We start from the raw sequence: 19,942 nt of genomic DNA, 5'->3' as shown, positions 1-19,942 counted from the left end.
TTGTTCAGTTCATCTTCCGTGTAAGTTGTCTTATGTGATTTCATTTATTTTCAGTCACATAAAAAAATACCTCAATCAATTTCTAGGATTGACGGAGTATCGGTGGTCAATTTGATCTCGGTTCGTTTTAGGGCAAAATAGTCAAAATCTTTGACTATTCGATTTCTCTATCTTCTGGTCAAATTTATCTTTCGGGTCAAAATAATTTTATGTTTATTTTGAGATTTTGAGTGTACTGACTAAAACCCGGCTTCCGACTCTCTGTTCGGATTCTGATCAGTATCAGCTCGCTTATTTACTGAAAATCTCATAACCGGAGTTCTATACATCCCTTTGGATTGATTCCAGCGTAAATGTTATCGTTTTGACTCTATTTTATTTTTTTATAAGTCTCTGATCGTTTGGATCAGATCACTCATCGCGTTAACTTTGCTCGTTTATTATTTCTCTCGGTTTACTCGCTTAATCATCAAGGTGAGAAGTCATTCCCCACATTTTACTGATTTTAAGCGTTTGGGATGTATGCATACCTAGTAGTATTTACATATTATATTATATACGTTCTAGCAAACTGTGTACATTGTGTGTTTATCAATTGAATGACTAATTGCTACTTGTTTATTTGTTTTATTTTATCGCATTCGGAGAGATCCATCATAATCACATTATAGTATGATCATACGAGTGCCATAGTAGCCATAGTCCGTGTTCGTGAGGCATGATCAACCGACACCCTTATTCACATATATTTTGTCATAGTAGCCATAGCCCGTGTCCGTAAGACATGGTCAACTAACACCCTTTATTTGCTCATGTTTTGATTGATTTATACCCACAATATCAGTTTTGCTGTTTTATTTATATATTATTACTATCTCAAAATTTTTGACTTTCTCACTTAACCTCGTGTTGACAAATCTATATTATTTATATATATATTATTACTATCGCAAATATTGCTAACTGGAAATTGAAAGATGCTGAAAAATCCCTTGATGGGAGAAAGCGAGCCAAGCTACTACTGCTAAGGCTTGGGAAGAAGCTTGCAAATATCATAATGCAGTATTAGAAACTTTTCAAGAAAAAACCGAGCCAAGGAAAATGAGTTAGCCCAAGTTGAGGAGCCTAAAGCTGTTCTAGAAAAACAAGTGACTGTGCAGGGTGATCTTCAAACGTCATATGAGGAAGAAATCAAACTCCTAAATGCGGAGGCTATCAAGAAATATCAACGCCTCACCGAGCTTGTTGAAAAGAATGCTCAACTTGTTGGTCAATGTGCGGAGCAAAAGTCGATTTCCGATCAAGCTACAACCAATAAGAACTGGTTGATGTCTCAGGGATTACCATATTCTTTCTTTACTTTATTCTTTTACGTAAAACCCTATCTTATTCCTTAACCTGCCACGGGTTGTTGAACACATTCGTGATGGATCTGAACTCGGAGATTGTGTTGCAGAGCTTCTCCATGCTTCTTCTCAAGATGGTCGTCAGGCCGGATTTGAAGAAGGACTAAAGTTTTCTGAGAAAAAACGCCCCGTGGAGGAGTTTGAACTGTATGGTTAAGATACAATTGGTATTTATGATACCAAGCTTAAAGCTTTTGACAACTTATCCTTCTTAATCCAAGATGCTATTGAATAGCTTGCTGCTCAAGACGATGGAGTAGATCGACTTCGGGATTACTTTAACATTGATCATGATAATGAAACTGAATACCCGATTAACCCCAACGTAGATAACGACGTTCGAAATCCTCCCTCTTCATGAGGTTGTTTGGTTTAGATGTTATTCAAGTTTTTATATCCTTGTTTATTAACAATCATCCGTTGTATTGAGCAATCATCTTTTGATAATATGTTAAGCGTTTCCTACACTTTGTCTTATTGCGTTTAAATAATATAAGTGTATGATATGATCCATAGATGCATTCCAATAAAGGATTATCGTATTAGATGGTAAACACACCATTCCGATAAATATTGAGTTCTCAAACTTCAAAATATATATCCAATATGTGAATCATTTTGGCATGCGTACTGATTTATGACACGCGGGTCATTTTGTCACGTACACCGATATATAACATTTATGACACGCGAGTCATTTTGACATACACACCAAATATAACATTTATGACAGGCATGTCATTATGACACGCACACCAAAATATAACATTTATGACACGCAAGTCATTACCCAGCGCGTTGCGCCGTGGCAGCTGGTAAAATCCCATCGTTGAAACCTGGGTGTTAGTAAAGCCCGAATGTACGACGGTGAGTCATTGTGAATTCGATCGGTATACTAATTGTTGGTAAAATTTGAGTCTTAAAACACAAAAATTAATTCGTCTTCAATAGCATATAAATATATTGAAATATAAAAAAGCAAAATATTTAAAATGATGTGTATTTGGTCGGTAAATATAGGCGGTGGTAAAATCCAAGAGTTGTCTATCCTGGGCATTGAGGTGGTTACTCGACACGAATTTGGTCGATTTTGACTACGTTTGTTTCGATTACGCGCATTGGTAAGACCTGAGTATTATCGGTCACGGGCGTTGAGGCGACGAGTATACGCGAGTTCGATTGGTTTCCGTCAGCTTCATTATGGTAACAGAACAAAAAAAATTAACATTTAATCGATTTCCATTACATTCGTTATGATAAATGAACTAAATATACAAAAAAAACAAAATTCACGGCTAATACACTTGCGACACCAAAGTTCTTATTTATATCTATTAGCAGTGCTGCAAAAATCCCGACTATGCGCCGTTTAATCCCCGATTAATCACTAGTCCCCACTTCACTGATTAATTTTTGGCTCATCGGCCAATTAATCTATCAATGGTCAAATCCGGCCAAAATAGGCGGTTTCTGACGAGATTCTGGCAAAAATCAGCGGTTTCCGGTGAGAATTTGGCAAAATCATCGGATTTTAGTGAGATTCCAGCAAAAAAACAGCGGTTTACGGCGAGATTCTAGCCAATTTCCGGCAAAAATATGTTTGTGTATGTATAAAACTGAAACTTACATATAAAAATGTGCGTGTGTGTATATATAAAACTTAAAATTATACATTAAAGTCTGATCCGATTAATCCCGATTAATCTCGATTAATCGCTAGTTCCCATCTCAGCGTCCAAATAGCAACTAACGATTTTTACAACACTGTCTAATAAGAATAGTAACACCTACCCAAGTTATGCCTCATAGGGTAAAGTAATTTACCATCTCAAACTTTAACATTCAAACATTTTATTGATGTAGGACAGTTGCATATGTTTATTCGAATATAAACTGAAAACGTTTTAAAAGATTCTTGATGCTTCTAGTTCATTCAAAAGGTTTCTTATTTAATATCTTATTATTATTATTTAACAATTATAAAAAATTATCAAGAAATCCAAATAACAACCTGTGATTGGCCAGTACAATGCCACCATGGCAGTCCTACCTATTAAACCTCATTACTAAAACAACCTTATCATCCTCGACCAACAATACAAGACACACATTACATAGTATCAACCCAAACCAGATTGTATCTTTATCTTACACTTAAACTAACATCAGTACATTTACAGTACCACATGGCTCTTCAAGCTTCTCTTCTTCCTTGTGCAATCTCTGTTCACAAAGAGGTTCAATTTATACTCCTATATTTCATTCAATTATTATTTTTATTTATTTATTTATTTGTTGATTTGTAATGGTGAAACAGGGGAATGGAGCTTTTGTTTCTAAAAATGTGAAATCTGATTTCAGCCCTCTTTTAATCGGAACAAAGGTAATCTTTTTATCTCTGATTTAATCTCAATTTTGAAGAAATGCATGCAATTCTGTGTGTGTAATGGGTTGAAATTTGAATTGGAACACTATTTTATAGAATTTGAGGATCACTGAAGTTGTAATTACTAGTTAGTTAATTGCATGTCAATTATTAACTGTAAAATAGGACTGACAAACGGGTCGGGTCAGAACGGGTTAGGGTCGGAATGGGTTAGGGTCACAACGAGTCAAATTAGAGAAAAGGGTTGTTTTGGGTCGGGTCGGAAAGGGTCTGGGTTGGAACGGATTCGGCTCCAAACGGGTTCGGATCAGAATGGGTTTTGTGTCTGAAGAAACACTAATCGACCCCGGGCAGATTACGGATAATCTGGGGGTTAAATAGATGTTTCCCACGAGGGTTAGGTCCGGCAAAGATGGTTCTTCTGATAACCTGCAAAACAGACACCGTGAGATCGTCACTGAGAGGGGGGGGGGTACCTCCTTGTGACCACCCTCCGGCGTGAGAATCAGACTAGATTGCTCTTGAATATAAGAGTATATTAAGAGAATGACTAGAGCAGATATCAGGTAATATATCAAGATATGAGATATGATATAAGATGATACCATTCCAAGGTGTTGGAGTATTTATAGCCGAAGGTAGGTTTCCAAGCAGGTACAGCCGGCTGAATAGTGTTCATGTTCTGCCAACTGTGGGCTACGCACATGCCATGCTGGTGGTTGGTGGGTAGGCAGCGGCTGATAGTGACCAGGCCGGCTGTGTACTATTCCTGTTCCACCAACTGCAGGCTATGCACGTCCTCCGACAGGTTGGTGAGTAGGCAGCGGCTAATAGTGACATACAGTACAAGAGCGTGCTGCTCGTCATACTGTTGTCAGTGAGCTGTCGTATCTTTGGTCAGATCTTTTGTCCATACCTCGTCAGGTACAGTACAAAAGATCCTCCAGTATCGTATGGACTGGCTTATTTGGGCGGGAGTTTTCCCGGCTTTGTGCGGGAGTGTTCCCGGCTTGCTCACTCCTTCAGGTGACATTACTGAATTATTTAAGAGTTAAGTGCCTTGTGCGTGTAGCCTTGCTGCGCAGGTAGCCTTCCCTGATGGCTTGTATCCGCAGCTGCGGGAACAGGCGGAGTACTTCACCATTGGGAGGCTTTTCCTGCGGGAACAGCTTGCGTACTGCGCGTAAGGACGTCACGTCTCTGAGCATGGTGGGTCCTGCGGGCCCAGTTGGTTTCTGTGCAGACGTCCCTCTTCAAGGGGTTGCGAGTTTAGCCTTTGCGCAGACGTCCCTGTTGAAGGTGAGTCTTGCGGGTTCAACTGCGCAGACGTCCCTCTTTGAGGTGAGTCTGCGGGTCCAACTGGGCTCTGCTGGGATCTACCTCTTCAAGTCCCCCCAGTCCAGTGTTCTTCTCATGAATTGTTAATGAGGTGAACTTTTGGACTTAAGCAAAGGGTTTTGAAAAGGGTTTAGTTTTAAGGTTTTCCATGGGGATTCTTCCCGCGGAAGTCCTAATGTCACATGCAGAAATTCCCGACTTTCCTGCTTGATCTTTGGGTATGATGCGGGTAGGTCTGTAACCTCCTCGCAAGTCAGGAGCGTTGAGTCCCACTTGTGTAGATTCTCCATGAGTTTTTGGTAGTTTTGAACATAGTGATCAATTATGTTAAAACAACCAATTCCATCTTGGAGCTTCAAACAATCTAGTTCTCGACGTTCCCGCTATGCGGGGATGTTATTCCTGTTTCCGCAAGCATGGCCCAGAAGATCCTTCTTGGTTTCAATTCCCTGCGGAGTGCTAGGTATGTGAAGGGTTTCGCCTTGACACTGTACCCGCACTCGTCTTATAGTTACTTTACTTCCAAGGTATTCCTGGCTACAATTTCCTGCGGGTGCTAAGTATGTGAAGGGTTTTGCCTTGACACTGTACCCGCACCCGTCTTATAGTTACTTGGTCGCCGAGGTATTCTTGGCTTCAATTCCCTGCAGGTGCTAAGTATGTGAAGGGTTTTGCCTTAACACTGTACCCACACCTGTCTTATAGTTACTTGGTTGCCAAGGTAAGGGGTATAGTCCCGCTTACTTTTGAATCTTTTTGAATCTTTTTGAAATTCGAAGAGTTGGTGAAAGGATAAGAACAGTCCAAACTGTTGAAACGTCGTTCGACGGTTTCTTCTGACAGTGTCAGGATGTGCAGGAAGTTATGGCGACGTGACAGTACATGGTCATTCCAGACGCTTTTTCAGGCGCGTGGGCGCGATTTTTTGGGCGCGTGGGTGTGGATTTTACGGCGCGCGTTCCGTCAACAGCTGTTGCCAGCTTGCTTTTTCCACTTGTCATAGTTTCATTGCACCAGCTCTTTTCTCTCTCCTCCGTATTAAATTCATCGCATTCATTGCGATGAGTATATAAAGGGGGAGAGGGTCCTTTGTAATCCACACTTTCACTTCTCTCTTCTCCTTCTAAGCGATTTCCGGCGAATATTCTCTGTCGAGCATTCTCCTGAAATCATTCTTTACCTCCAAACATGTCGTCTACTCATGATCCAGAAGCTATCGTCGAGGAGTCTGACTTGTACGCCGAGAATCTGTCGTCCACGTCGGACAAGGATGACAAGAGTACTGCTGGCGAGTGCCAGTGTGCTCTTCCGGCCGACCTCTATCAGTACGTCGTCAGGAAGTTCATGCTCGAGCCTTTCGAGCCTGAGTTTCCTGCACCTCATCAGATGGTGTACGATGCCCCCAAGGGCAAGATAGGGGTGTACGCTGCATTCTTCGTCTATGGGAATCTCAGGTTCCCATTGACGAAGTTTGTATACCATGTTCTGGAGAGACACGGTGTGCATCTGCCTGAGGTACACCCAATGGCGATCGCCAAGATCCGCCATTTCGAGTGGGTGTGGAGGCCCCTGTTGACCGCCTGATGACCTTCTATTCCTGGAGGTGCATCCAAGGGTGGTATACCTTGGTCAATCGGATCAAGGGTTTGAAGATCTGCGCTACCGAGCGCAGTCTTCGATCTTGGAAGCGGGAGTTCTTCTATATATCCGCTCGCATCGTCCCCATAGCGATGACGTTCAAGAACGGGAGAGCTCTCCCGAACCTTCACGCCTCCAACTACCAGGAGGCGGAATGGTTCTTCAAGGTTTCCCGGATCCAGTCTCCGGTTTACCGCTTTGCCGAGTCCGGGATGGTGATGCTCGGGATGAGCCGGGTGTGGAAGGAGGCGTCACAGATTCCCATCGTCCTTGAATACGGGTTGAACTCTGTCCCTTACGGTATGCTTCATATTATCCGTTAATTTAGGGTTTTTGTTCTAACCGTTTTTTCTTTTTGTTTACAGAGGGAAACGACTTGCAGTATCTCCTGCAGCCGCGGGAGAGTGATGGTCCCGCTCGGATGGGTACTCGTGCTCTTGATGAGAACGAGTTGCCCATCTTGGAGCAAACGGTGGATCGGTTTGTGGAGGTCTACCCGCCGGGCCACGAAATTTTGAGTGCCACGCGGCCAGGTAAGGAACTCTTTAACCCCCGCCCTCTCCATGATCAAACCTCTGCTGGAATTCCTCTAATCTTGTCATCTTCTGACGAGGAATCCGCAGATGGTCCTTTGTTGGTGCGGAAAAAGAAGGCTACTGGAGCGAAGGGCAAGGCAAAGGTTGCCTCCACCGCCGATCCGGTTGTCCGGTCTGACTCGAAAACCCAGAGCGAGGAGGCGGCGGGGAACCCTGGTAGTAGTGAGACCACTGTTCCGGAGGTTGAGACGGCTGTCACCTCCGGGCAGCCCAGTGTGACGACGGTGAGCGGCGTGAAGAGGCCGGCTCCATCGGGTTCGTCCCCGCCTGTCAGAACCTTTAGGCTCAAGAAAACCCGTAAGTATAATCTTCCTTTACTTTAACTGCATAGCTTTCCGCCATTATACTTATATATCTTCTTTGTGCAGGCGTGGATGCTACCGCATTCCAGGGTGGAGCGGGGAGGAGCACCTCCGGACCCATGACGGTAGGCTTGGCCAACCTACCTGAGGCGATGACCCAGGCGACTGCGCCTGCTTCAGTTGTTGGTTCAGTTGCTCACCCGGTTGAGCCAACTGTTCCAACTGTGACGACGTCCCCGCCGGCTGTCAGTGCCATATTTACTGATTCTTTCACTGAGCCGGCGGTGAGTGTTTCTGTGGATTCTTCCACAGCTGCGGCCGCGGTTGTGAGTTCACCTCCGGTGAGTTCACCTCCGCTGGTTTCTACCAAGGCGGCCTCCGCTATGCCTCCTCCGGCGCCGGCGAGTACGGCCGGTCCTTCAGGTATGTCCGGGGTTGGGGCGTCAAGCCAATCTCTGCCTCCTTCCCATCTGCCTGACCTCTTGGATGGATATCCGTTAGGTTCGGGTGATGGGTTTGGCGGCTACAGGCCTGTCGTCGACCCTACAGGTGCGTAGGGTTATTTTGGCCTTTTTATTATTTTATTTTATATATATATTTTTTTTATCATCTTTTCCTAACTGCTTTTTGCTTTTGCAGTGTCGGATTCCAATGAAGTGTATGTTCCACGATGGAACATCCGCCGAGGAACAACCCTTCGGACGTGTGTAGAATGCGTCTAATGGGCGCGCCACGCCGCTCCAAGGGGGGCGCTGGGGGAAGCAATGTCAAGCTACCAGGAGGGTAGGTTGACAAATGAGCTCCAGATTCTCCTAGCCCGGATGCAGCCGCGCGTCGAGTTGCTTTGTCGTGAAAACGACAAGTTAAAAGCAGCTCGAATCCAAGAAGTAGCTCAAGCGCGGGCTGTCCGGGAGGAGAACAGGAGGCTCTCCGCCGTTGCTGCGGAGAAGGAGAAGGCCTTCAAGGCCCTTGAAGTTGAAGTTCAGGCCCGTCTCGAGGCCCGTTCCAAGGCTGCCCAAGCTGTTAACGAACAGCTTCGGTTAGCTAAGGAAACCGCTCGGAACGTAACTGAGAGGGCCACCAGGGCTGAAGCTGTTGCTGAGCCTCTACGCACCGAGAATGAGGAGCTTAAAGCCAAATTAGAGAGGCTCCAGCAAGCTCATGATGCCTTGGCCATGGAAGACGCCAAGAAGCTCCAAGAGATCTTGGACCAGAGGGGCGTGCTTGACCATACTGAGCGTAAGCTAAAGGGCGTCGAAGAGACTGCGGCTAAAGAAGTGTTGCTTGCCAACCTTAACAAAAGTGAAGCCGAACGCGCCCGTAACCAAGCTCAAGCTGCCATCCAGGAGGCTCTGGTTACCAAGGAATGGCTTCTACGAGAAGCGTTGTCGCAGGTAAGCTTAGCTTCATAATGTCTTCACGCTTTTCTTTATACTTAGAAAAGGTTTTGATACTTGTATTTTTGTTTTGTAGGTTGTGCATCGGGTCTTCACGGACACATCATATGACGATGCCATGAGCGCAGCCCTCAACGCTTCTCATGAGGATGGGGAAAAGGCTGGCTTCCTGCTTGGTCTAGGGTTCGTTGAGAAGGGCATCCCGCCTTCCAACTTCCCATTATATGATGTAGATACTGAAGCTGCTTATGACCAAGCAGTGAACCAGTATGCTGCCTTCCCGCATCCAGTGGTGGAGAAGGTGAACGAAGTTGCTGCTGCTGATGATGGGTTAACCATTCTCAAGACCTTCCTTGAACCGCCACAGCCAACTGATGGTGCGGGTACAAGTGGGTTTGGAGGGAGGGGTCCTGAAGCTTGAACCTTTAGATCCCTTCCCACTGTTAGGATAGTTTTTTGTATAGATTTACACTCTTGTAGGCGGGTAGATACCCGGCCATTCTTGTAATACTTGAATTTATATGGAATGTAAATCTTTTGTGCGGGTAGGACCGTCACTCTTGCTTTATAAACGTTGTACGACTTGCTCATGCATATTATAATTTAATTTGGCACTTGTTTTGTCGCATAAACAATGTATGATTCGCTTGTGCATACTGTAGTTTAACTTAGCAATTTCTTAAGTACTTTGAATAAGTTAACCTATCAACGTGGCAGATAATAGGTTAAAGTTTTGCTTCCTCTTTCGTGATTGTGCGGGTAAGACCGTCACTTGCACTTAGTAGGATGGCTAAACTTTACCTATATCTGACTTGCGTGGAGGTTTTCCTCATTTTTTACTTGGAGATATTTTCTAAGTGTTCTAAGTTAACCGTTCGATGCGCGGTTGTCAATAGGTTAAAGTTCAGTTTCCTCTATCATGATTTGTGCGGTTAGGCCCGGCACTTTCATTTAGTGGGATGACCTAACTTCACCTGACTGACCTGCGTGAAGGTTTGCCGTTTTTTGTGTTTATGCGGGTTTTGCCGCCTTCCACACGCAACGATTTCTTCACACTTATTTATGCGGTGAAAACCGGCATCAGTGTTTTGAATAAATTAACCGTTCGACGCGCGGTTGTCAATAGGTTAGTTCGGTGTCCTCAATCATGATTTGTGCGGTTAGGACCGGCACTTTCATTTAGTAGGATGATCAAACTTTACCTATGACTGACCTGCGTGAAGGTTTGCCGTTTTTTGTGTTTATGCGGGTTTTGCCGCCTTCCACATGCAACGACTTGTTTTCCCACTTATGTATGCGGTGAAGACCGGCATGTCAGTGTGGAAAGTTCATTAAGTATAAATGTAAGACCATCAGCGTCAATGTGATAAGGAGAATCATTTCCATTAGAAGTGGCTCTGGGCCTTTTCTTTTACAAGTTTGGAATTGATTTACATGCAGACTGTGTAATTGAGCTCCCTTCCATGCTCTTGGGAGTGTCATCGAGCCTTTCGAGCCGATATGCACTTGGTTCGGAATCTCGTTGTTTACGCAGTATGTAGTCTCCGACATTGAAGCTGCAGTTTTATTCGTGTTTTCCCCAACTGGGGTTCTACACGCATTAGCCTGCTCAGCGTTCATTACGCCACGAGGTGCGTGAGCGTCCCATCTCTGACAAATGCTTCGACGATGTCCTTCAAGTCTACGCATTCCTCAGTGTTGTGGCCTCTTGTCCTGTGGAAGTCACAGAATTTGCTCTGATCAGCGTTGTGACGCTCTCGGATTATTGGAGCCTTTGGCCATGGGAGTCTCTCGGCGTCGAATATCTCGGTGACGCTTTTGGTGAGTGGCGTCCATCTGGAGTTCCGGTTTGACGACGGCATGTTATCCTTTCCGCCTAACCGAGGGTGCGAGCTGGATGAGGTGTCAAAGTTTACCCTTGACTGCCAAATGCCTTGCTTCCTCTTTTTGTTTAGTCGGGCGGTAAGGACATTGTTTTCTCTTGTTTTCTGGGTGTAGAGGTTTGTGCTTTGGGGAAGATCTCTACCCAGTTGCTTTTCCGTTTCCGCGAAGCGTTTAGCTGCTGTCATGATGGCATCCCATGTGGATGGCATGCCATCTTTACCCGTTAAGGTGCGGATGAGCTCTGGGTCTTTTGTGCCCTGGATGAAAGCAGCGCGAACAAAATCTTCGCTAATATTACCCAGACTTAGCTTCTTTGAGTTGAAACGAGTGATGAAGTCTACAAAGATTCATCTTCCTCTCGAATGCAATTGAGGATTGTCCATTTCTCCTCGGTATACTTTCTTTGTTGGCTGAAGTGTTGGCTAAACTTCTGTTGGAAGTCTGCCCAATCGTAGATGTGGTGGACCGGTAGACGGTCGAACCACGCTCTGGCTGCTCCAATCAGCGTCATCTGGAACATATAACACCACGTGGGTTCCGTCCAGTTGCTGACGGTTGCCCCCACTATGAATCTGTTCAAATGATCGTCCGGGTCAGATATACCATCATAGGTGCCGATGTTTGACATCTGTTTGGCACTTCTTGGGGCGATTGCTTCCGCAATGTCCCTTGCAAACTTGGAGGTTCCCGCATTTGCAGCGGTTGGTCTGAAGGTTTTAGAGAAGTCACGTGGGTTTCCACCCGCGTTTTTTGGTTTGAAGGTTTCTCCAAAATTCCTTCTCGGTTGGAAGTCCGTTTCCTTACGCTTCCCTTTCGCCCTATGGCGAGGGTTTGCGTCGGTGTCGGATTCCTCCGAATCATCGTCCCAGTACTCGCACTCATTGCTCATGTTGAGCTATTGAGTGCTTCCGAATTCGTCAGCCTGTTGGAGTGAACGCAAGCGTTCATTCAACTCAGCTTGGAATTCCCTTTGACGTTTTTCCGCCCACGCTTTGACTTGTTCAAGTGTTTGGCGGGGGGGCCTCGTCTGTTGTCTTTCCACCTGGGTATCAATGAATCCCAGGGGAGGATTGTTTACTGCACTTGCCCCGGCTCGGGTACCCGGGGTAGTGTTCGTAAAATTTACTGCACTTGCTCCGGCTCGGGTAACCGGGGTAGTGTTCGTAAAATGTGTGTATTCGCCGGTGTTCCCCTCAGTAGCTGGGGTTGTGGTTACCGGGGTTTCTTGGTCATTCGCTGGCTTTGGCAACGGAGTAACCTTAACCATCTTTCCAGAAGTTAGAAAAAACTGAATAAATTAGTTCTAGCTTTTATGCACGGATGGCGCCAATGAAGAAACACTAATCGACCCCGGGCAGATTACGGATAATCTGGGGGTTAAATAGATGTTTCCCACGAGGGTTAGGTCCGGCAAAGATGGTTCTTCTGATAACCTGCAAAACAGACACCGTGAGCTCGTCACTGAGAAGGGGGGGTACCTCCTTGTGACCACCCTCCGGCGTGAGAATCAGACTAGATTGCTCTTGAATATAAGAGTATATTAAGAGAATGACTAGAGCAGATATCAGGTAATATATCAAGATATGAGATATGAGATAAGATGATACCATTCCAAGGTGTTGGAGTATTTATAGCCGAAGGTAGGTTTCCAAGCAGGTACAGCCGGCTGAATAGTGTTCTTGTTCTGCCAACTGTGGGCTACGCACATGCCATGCTGGTGGTTGGTGGGTAGGCAGCGGCTGATAGTGACCAGGCCGGCTGTGTACTATTCCTGTTCCACCAACTGCAGGCTATGCACGTCCTCCGACAGGTTGGTGAGTAGGCAGCGGCTAATAGTGACATACAGTACAAGAGCGTGCTGCTCGTCATACTGTTGTCAGTGAGCTGTCGTATCTTTGGTCAGATCTTTTGTCCATACCTCGTCAGGTACAGTACAAAAGATCCTACAGTATCGTACGGACTGGCTTATTTGGGCAGGAGTTTTCCCGGCTTTGTGCGGGAGTGTTCCCGGCTTGCTCACTCCTTCAGGTGACATTACTGAATTATTTAAGAGTTAAGTGCCTTGTGCGTGTAGCCTTGCTGCGCAGGTAGCCTTCCCTGATGGCTTGTATCCGCAGCTGCGGGAACAGGCGGAGTACTTCACCATTGGGAGGCTTTTCCTGCGGGAACAACTTGCGTACTGCGCGTAAGGACGTCACGTCTCTGAGTATGGTGGGTCCTGCGGGCCCAGTTGGTTTCTGCGCAGACGTCCCTCTTCAAGGGGTTGCGAGTTTAGCCTTTGCGCAGACGTCCCTGTTGAAGGTGAGTCTTGCGGGTTCAACTGCACAGACGTCCCTCTTTGAGGTGAGTCTGCGGGTCCAACTGGGCTCTGCTGGGACCTACCTCTTCAGTGTCAAAACGGATCGAATTAGAAAAAAAGGTTGTTGTGGGTTGGGTCGGAACGGGTCCGGGTTTGGGTCCAAATGGGTTCAGGTCGGAATGGGTATAGTGTCGAAACGTTTTTTTTTTTCTTTTTTCTAAAAATATGATTTTATCATTAATATAACTTTTGTTCGAGTTGGGACAGAAACCGAAAAAACCAAAACAAAAAAAAAACGTTCGACAGGAAGTTTGTTTATGTGTGTTTATGTAATACATGAACAAACACGAGCACTTTTTTTTGTTAATTTAGTTAAACAACCCAACATACATGCATGTCTCGTTCAATCATTTATGTTTGTTTGTATTTCTTCGATATTGTTCGTTTAAGCTAACTCGTTTACATTCATCTATGTTCATTAGTTTACGTTTGTTTAAGTTCATTCGAGAATTATTCATTAGCATTCTATAGATCACTTACAATTTTGTCTAGTATTATTAGATTAAAATAACAAAAGATCACCAGTTAATGATTTATTAAATATTTAAGCCCAACAGATAGATGTTCATTTTATTTTTAACTGAAGTTCGTCAATTATGTTCGTTTGTATTTGTGATATACTTTGTTTATAATGTTAACGGACAAACATTAACAAAAACAAACACAAGCACAAACACAAACATTAATTTTCTTAGCGAACGAACAAACAACAAAACCCCGTTCGTTTACTTGTTCATGTCCAATTGTTTGTTCGGAAAAAGTTAAACAAGCAAAAATTAATGTACTCCCGTCACGTTTGTTCTGTTCATTTACATGCCTAATTATCATCCTCGGTTATTGTTGAATTTATTAATTGCAGGAGCTAAAAAGGAAGCCATTATTGGTATCAATTCGTGCACAAACAGCAACCGCAGCCCCATCGGTCAACCAAGCCACACCAGACGGAAAGAAGACACTTCGTAAGGGAAATGTGATCATTACTGGAGCCTCATCGGGTTTGGGTCTAGCCACAGCAAAGGCTTTAGCCGACACGGGCAAATGGCACATAATAATGGCTTGTAGAAACTTTTTGAAAGCCGAAAAGGCAGCTAAATCGGTTGGAATTAGTAAAGAAAACTACACTGTTATGCACCTTGATCTTTCGTCTCTCGACAGTGTTAGACAATTTGTGGACACGTTTAGACGGTCTGGTCGTCCCCTGGATGCGCTTGTGAATAATGCTGCGGTTTATTTGCCTACCGCGAAAGAGCCAACTTACACCGCTGAAGGTTTTGAACTTAGTGTCGGGACTAACCATCTTGGTCACTTTTTGCTCTCGAGGTTGTTGCTTGATGACCTTAAGAAGTCGGATTACCCGCAAAAACGACTCATCATTGTTGGCTCCATAACAGGTAACAAGGAACATTATTTATAAGACTTTGATAAATAGTTTAATTAAAAACCGAAAAACCATACAGAAGCAAATTTGGGGATTTTCTTTGTTAATATTAATGCTAAATAGAAATTTATAAATTGTGTAGCACAAATATTTTGGCCCAAATTATATATAATCAATTAACCATGAACTATGAACTTACAAAAAGATTTTGGCCCAAATTCACTATTTGGGTCAACTTTTTTTCTGGCCCAAAAATTTTTAACCCCAAATGCTAAACTTGAAAAACCGAAACCGAACTGAACCGAACCCATACAGAAAACCAAAAAAACCGAATGTAACCCAACTATTTTGGCTCAAATGTATAATAATCAATTAATCACCAACTAATATTAAGATTCTTACCCAAAATTGTAGACCCAAATTCTTTATATCAGGTTAGATTTTTTTCGCCCCAAAATTGACAGCCCAAATGATAAAATGGATAAACTGAAACTGAACGAAATCAAATTGAAAACTGAAAAAACCGAAATGAGCGGTTTTAAAAACTAAGAAACTGAATTTTTGGTGTTTGGTTTGGTTTGAGCTCAAAACTGACCCGTACCCACCCATGAAAAGAATCAAATTAACCAGATAAATAAATGCTCAAGTTACTCGTGCTAAAGCCTAAACATTTACGAGTTTTTGTGAAAAGGATATATATTAAAACTATCAAAAAACCGGAGCCTGGGTGATGAAACTAGGACCTTGAGTTACTATTTGGCCCGTTTAGACATTTCGTTACTTATGAGTCCTGTAACTCCAAACGTAGTGGAAGTTCCTCATTTTTAAGTTGGGTCATTTTTTTGTTCGCTTTTCTAAGCCTAGTTGCTTCAAGTACAGTTACTCATTTTTAAGTTGCTCATACTTTTTTGTTGTGGACTTTTTATAGGAAACACAAACACATTGGCTGGAAACGTGCCACCAAAGGCTAACTTGGGGGACCTAAGAGGGTTAGCTGGGAGTCTGAACGGGCTCAACAGTTCAGCCATGATTGATGGAGGCGAGTTTGATGGTGCTAAGGCCTACAAAGACAGCAAAGTATGCAATATGCTAACAATGCAAGAGTTCCATAGACGGTACCATGAGGAAACTGGAATTACCTTTTCGTCCCTGTACCCCGGTTGCATTGCCACAACCGGGCTTTTCAGGGAACATATTCCGTTGTTTCGGATTCTGTTCCCACCTTTCCAATAATACATCACGAAAGGGTATGTGTCGGAGGAGGAAGCGGGAAACCGACTAGCTCAGGTATGTTATAATGGTTAAAGTACAAGTTTTAAGCATGAGGTACAATTGATCAATGCTGATGATATTATATTAATATTGAATTTAATTGGTTTCAGGTTGTAACGGATTCGAGCCTAACGAAGTCGGGTGTGTACTGGAGCTGGAATAAAAACTCGGCTTCGTTTGAAAACCAGCTTTCGCAGGAAGCGAGTGATGCGGAGAAAGCTCGGAAGCTGTGGGAGGTTAGTGAGAAGCTTGTTGGTCTGGCTTAGTCAAAGTCAATAATAGTCAAAGTTAGAGTCAAGGTCAAGGATAGTCAAAATTGGGTGATGTGGAATATGGATGTGTTTGTTGTGTTGTATGGTACAGTATAACAATGCATTCTTTAGTTTTCGATATCTTTTAATCCCGTTCCATGATTAATTCCCAAAGGCAGTAATAAAATACAATGCCAGTGCACGAAGCTATCGCATGCATAGGTCAGGGGTGTCTGGCCGACTTGGACATGCTGTAAGCATCCTTGTCCTGCATTAGTGCAAGAGGGTGTTTCCACGACTTTAACCCATGACCTTACAGGTGCTACAAGGTTCACCCTTTCCGTACAATGTAAGAGTAAAACTGAATATGAGATCAACATGGGAAGCACAAATACACAATTAACAAACAAATAGTGATTAGGCATCTAAATAAACGCGTAAATTAATGAAATCCACTGTTCACATGCTTTATAATTCAAAAGAAACTTAGAAATAAAGAAATATAGGGAAGCACATTTAAGGTCACAATCAAGATGATGGAATTTGTGTTTTAAGATTTATGCAAACTGTCTTTAGCGTTCTAACAATTCGGTTTTTATTATAATTCTTGTAGCCTTTTGAATCAGATGTCTATCAAACAATTATAATAAGTTTTTAATCAAGAGGAAAGTTAAAGAAAAAAAATCATGAATATCATATGAATAAAGAACCGTTAGGTCACAACTTCAAAGCTATCATACAATCACAATGATCTCATGGAACAAGTCCCAAATGCAACAATATTGTTATTTGATCATTAATAACAAACTCATTTCATAACAATATTGTTTAATATACCTAAGTTGTAATCGAAACACTTTCTTTCTATTCCAATTCATGAGACACTTTAGGCGATTAATATCAAAGACTATCATAAATTTACATATATCCTATAAAATTGTTATACAACAAAACAAATAAATAGGATTGTGCTATAGGAGCACCCCTAATCTCTCATAAGATGTTAGATCAAACCGATCCATCAGTCATACAATATGTGTGCGTATATCATTTTAAAAATCTGTATGACACAAACCGTATACCATCGCATTGCCTGTCTATGTCGGCGTATAAAAACCCTATACGATAGTATACAATTTCAGAACGAATCCTAGCTATATATTATATACGTATACCACCAAATAATACACTCATATACGGCCGTGTAATATTAAATCCGTAAGGAAGTTGATTAGTACCCTAGGGGTGTTTATATAACCTCTCTCATAAAGTACACATAGGGTATGTTTGGCAAAACTAGTTGGTGGCTGTTAGCTGTAAGCTGAAAGCTGAAGGCTGGAAGCTGAAGGCTGGAAGCTGTAGCTTTTTAAATTTGTTTAGGTGTTTGGCAGATTAGTAGAAGCTTTTAATAAAACTAGCTAGGTGCCCGCGTGGTGCGGCGGAATGGGCGCACAACCTAATATCAACCGCATAATTAGTGTCGGTACATGATTCACTTGATGACAGTGCATGCATAACCTGAATGTAGACGTGTAATTCATGGAAAGGCTGTAAGTGTGTAACTGATGGCGAAAATCAAGAAACAAAGCTGAAATATACAGTAATTTCAAAAATAATTTTTTAAACCAACCTATTTTGATATGAACCCCTCTCTGAACATGCACTGTTCTAATCTGAAACATGTTCTGACCTGACCCTTTTCGACTCAATAACGTACCGACACGAACCGAACTAATTTAACCCTTTTTGTATCGACTCGTTCTGACCCTAATTTGGTCTTACACATGACTCAAGTTCATCTGACTCGACTCCTAATTTGGTCTTACACATGACTCGTGCTCACCTGACTCAACTTGTTACCGATCATAACCGATAATGTAGTATGTTAATTTTTTAAAGTTAAAGAAGTATAACAATATCATACTCAAATTAAAGAGAATAAAATGCTCGTTTTTATGATGTAATTTGTTTAAAAAATTATTAACGTGTGAAAAAGTTACGCCCCTTAAAAAAGTCGTGGGGATAGTTAGTTTTGAATAAGGGTTGAATGTGTAACTATTATATAAATTAACAAAAGTTGATAGAAGTTCAAGTACTAAACTTGTAAATTCAAATGTAAAAGCTTGTAGCTAGCTTTTTCTCAAACGCTACCAATACTAGCGTTCAAATATGGAGCTTTTTCTACCAATTTAAAAGCTTGAAGCTACCTCTACCAAACAAAGCTTTTTACTAAATATGAGTTTTTTCTTAAAAGCTTAAAGTTTGAAGCTCTTAAAAGCTCATTGCCAAACATACCCATAACTGCAAAGACTCCATTAACTATCCTTTTCTTTAAGTAACAACTACCTTAGTTAACTAGGTTGATCATACATTCATACCACCTTGTGACAACTCTCTCTTCACACTAACACACGCACACTCTCTCTATATATACATACAGACATACCTAGAAGTAAGAAAAAAAAATGGAAACGAGAACAAACTCAAGAAACCTTGGAAGCACCGAACAAAATTGGTGCAAGGCTGTGGCTAGTGGCACAGGGATAACCGTTCTGGCGTTGCAAGCCTCCAAAGCTGTAAACATCACTCTTCTAAAGACTGCCCTACAAGGAGTCCAAAACAACCACCCAATCCTCAACTCAATGCTATACAAAAACACCGGCACCGGTTCAACCTTCTTCATCATCAACCCGCCAGTCCCTAACCTCCATCTCAACATCATCACACCCGCCACAACCTCCCAACTACTCCGTACCCTCACGAGCCAAGCCTCCAACGCCTCTCTCTCTCCACTACATTTAATCGTCGAGCACGAGCTTAATATCAACGAGTGGTCCAGTGCTGCTAACCGTGCGTTGTTCAACCAAGGGTTATACTTATGGTTTGCTAACCTGTATACCCTTCCGGACCAGAAATGGATCCTGGTGATAAGGTTGCACACCGCGGTTTGTGAGAGGACCTCTGCGATGTCGTTGCTTAAGGAGTTGAGGGAGGTTATGGGAGGGGGAGAAGGGGGAGGGTATAAAGAGGAGGGTAATATGGGGTTGGAAGATCTTATTCCAGTTGGGAAGGCCAAGAAGACTATGTGGGAACATGGGAAGGATATGGTTACTTATTCGGTGAACACATTTAGGCTAAAGAATTTGAAGTTTAAAGATGTCAAAGGGCCTTTGCATTCTGAAGTTGTGAGGTTGAAGATGAACATACAAGAAACTCAGATGCTGTTGGCTGTAAGTAAACCTTCTTAATCATTTGTTGTTACTAAATGTTACACATGTATTATTAAATATTCACAGTTACAACTTAAATAACTTGAATTGAGCACATAATTAAAGAAATGTATAAATCGAGTTAACTAGTGATTTACGCACGTTACACTAAAAATGAGAATTATAAGTTTCTCAAATTGGGGAAAAATCTTGATGGGCAACACGGACTATTAATTGTGGTTTGCCACATATAATAGCTTGCCGAGACCTAAGTTATGTGTGTTTAAGTAAGAGTCCGCTAATGTCACACCCCGACCAAAGGCGGAACATGCCGGGATGCAACGTGATTGGACAAATACACAAGACACTATTATAGTGAAAATATTTAATCAACTCATTTACTTCACAAATCAATAAACAACACATCTTGGTCATACAACAAATTGAACACAAGTAAACAAATATATTGTTCGTTTTACTAATATCCTAATAGTCTTGGTAACGTTTTTTCGTCAAGTCCTCAAGT

General features: G+C 42.7%; 2 protein-coding genes across 2 annotated transcripts; both read left to right on the top strand.

Annotated features, from left to right (window-relative positions):
- The first annotated feature begins 3,478 nt into the window (after positions 1-3,478).
- On the top strand, positions 3,479-16,349 carry LOC143606181 (protochlorophyllide reductase, chloroplastic-like). Its single transcript, XM_077082034.1, has 5 exons — positions 3,479-3,643; positions 3,724-3,789; positions 14,166-14,697; positions 15,613-15,971; positions 16,067-16,349. The coding sequence occupies exons 1-4, from the start codon at positions 3,593-3,595 to the stop codon at positions 15,915-15,917; spliced, it is 954 nt and encodes a 317-aa protein (XP_076938149.1). The 5' UTR covers positions 3,479-3,592; the 3' UTR covers positions 15,918-15,971; positions 16,067-16,349.
- Positions 16,350-18,672: 2,323 nt separating this feature from the next.
- On the top strand, positions 18,673-19,455 carry LOC143606180 (uncharacterized). Its single transcript, XM_077082033.1, has one exon. The coding sequence runs from the start codon at positions 18,673-18,675 to the stop codon at positions 19,453-19,455; it is 783 nt and encodes a 260-aa protein (XP_076938148.1).
- Positions 19,456-19,942: the final 487 nt, after the last annotated feature.

Source organism: Bidens hawaiensis, unplaced genomic scaffold, assembly GCF_021521415.1.
Source record: "Bidens hawaiensis isolate Kalapana, Puna unplaced genomic scaffold, B.hawaiensis_p1.1 tig00073410_1, whole genome shotgun sequence".
Classification (NCBI taxonomy): Eukaryota; Viridiplantae; Streptophyta; class Magnoliopsida; order Asterales; family Asteraceae; genus Bidens; species Bidens hawaiensis.
This window is presented reverse-complemented; position numbering and strand designations above follow the sequence as displayed.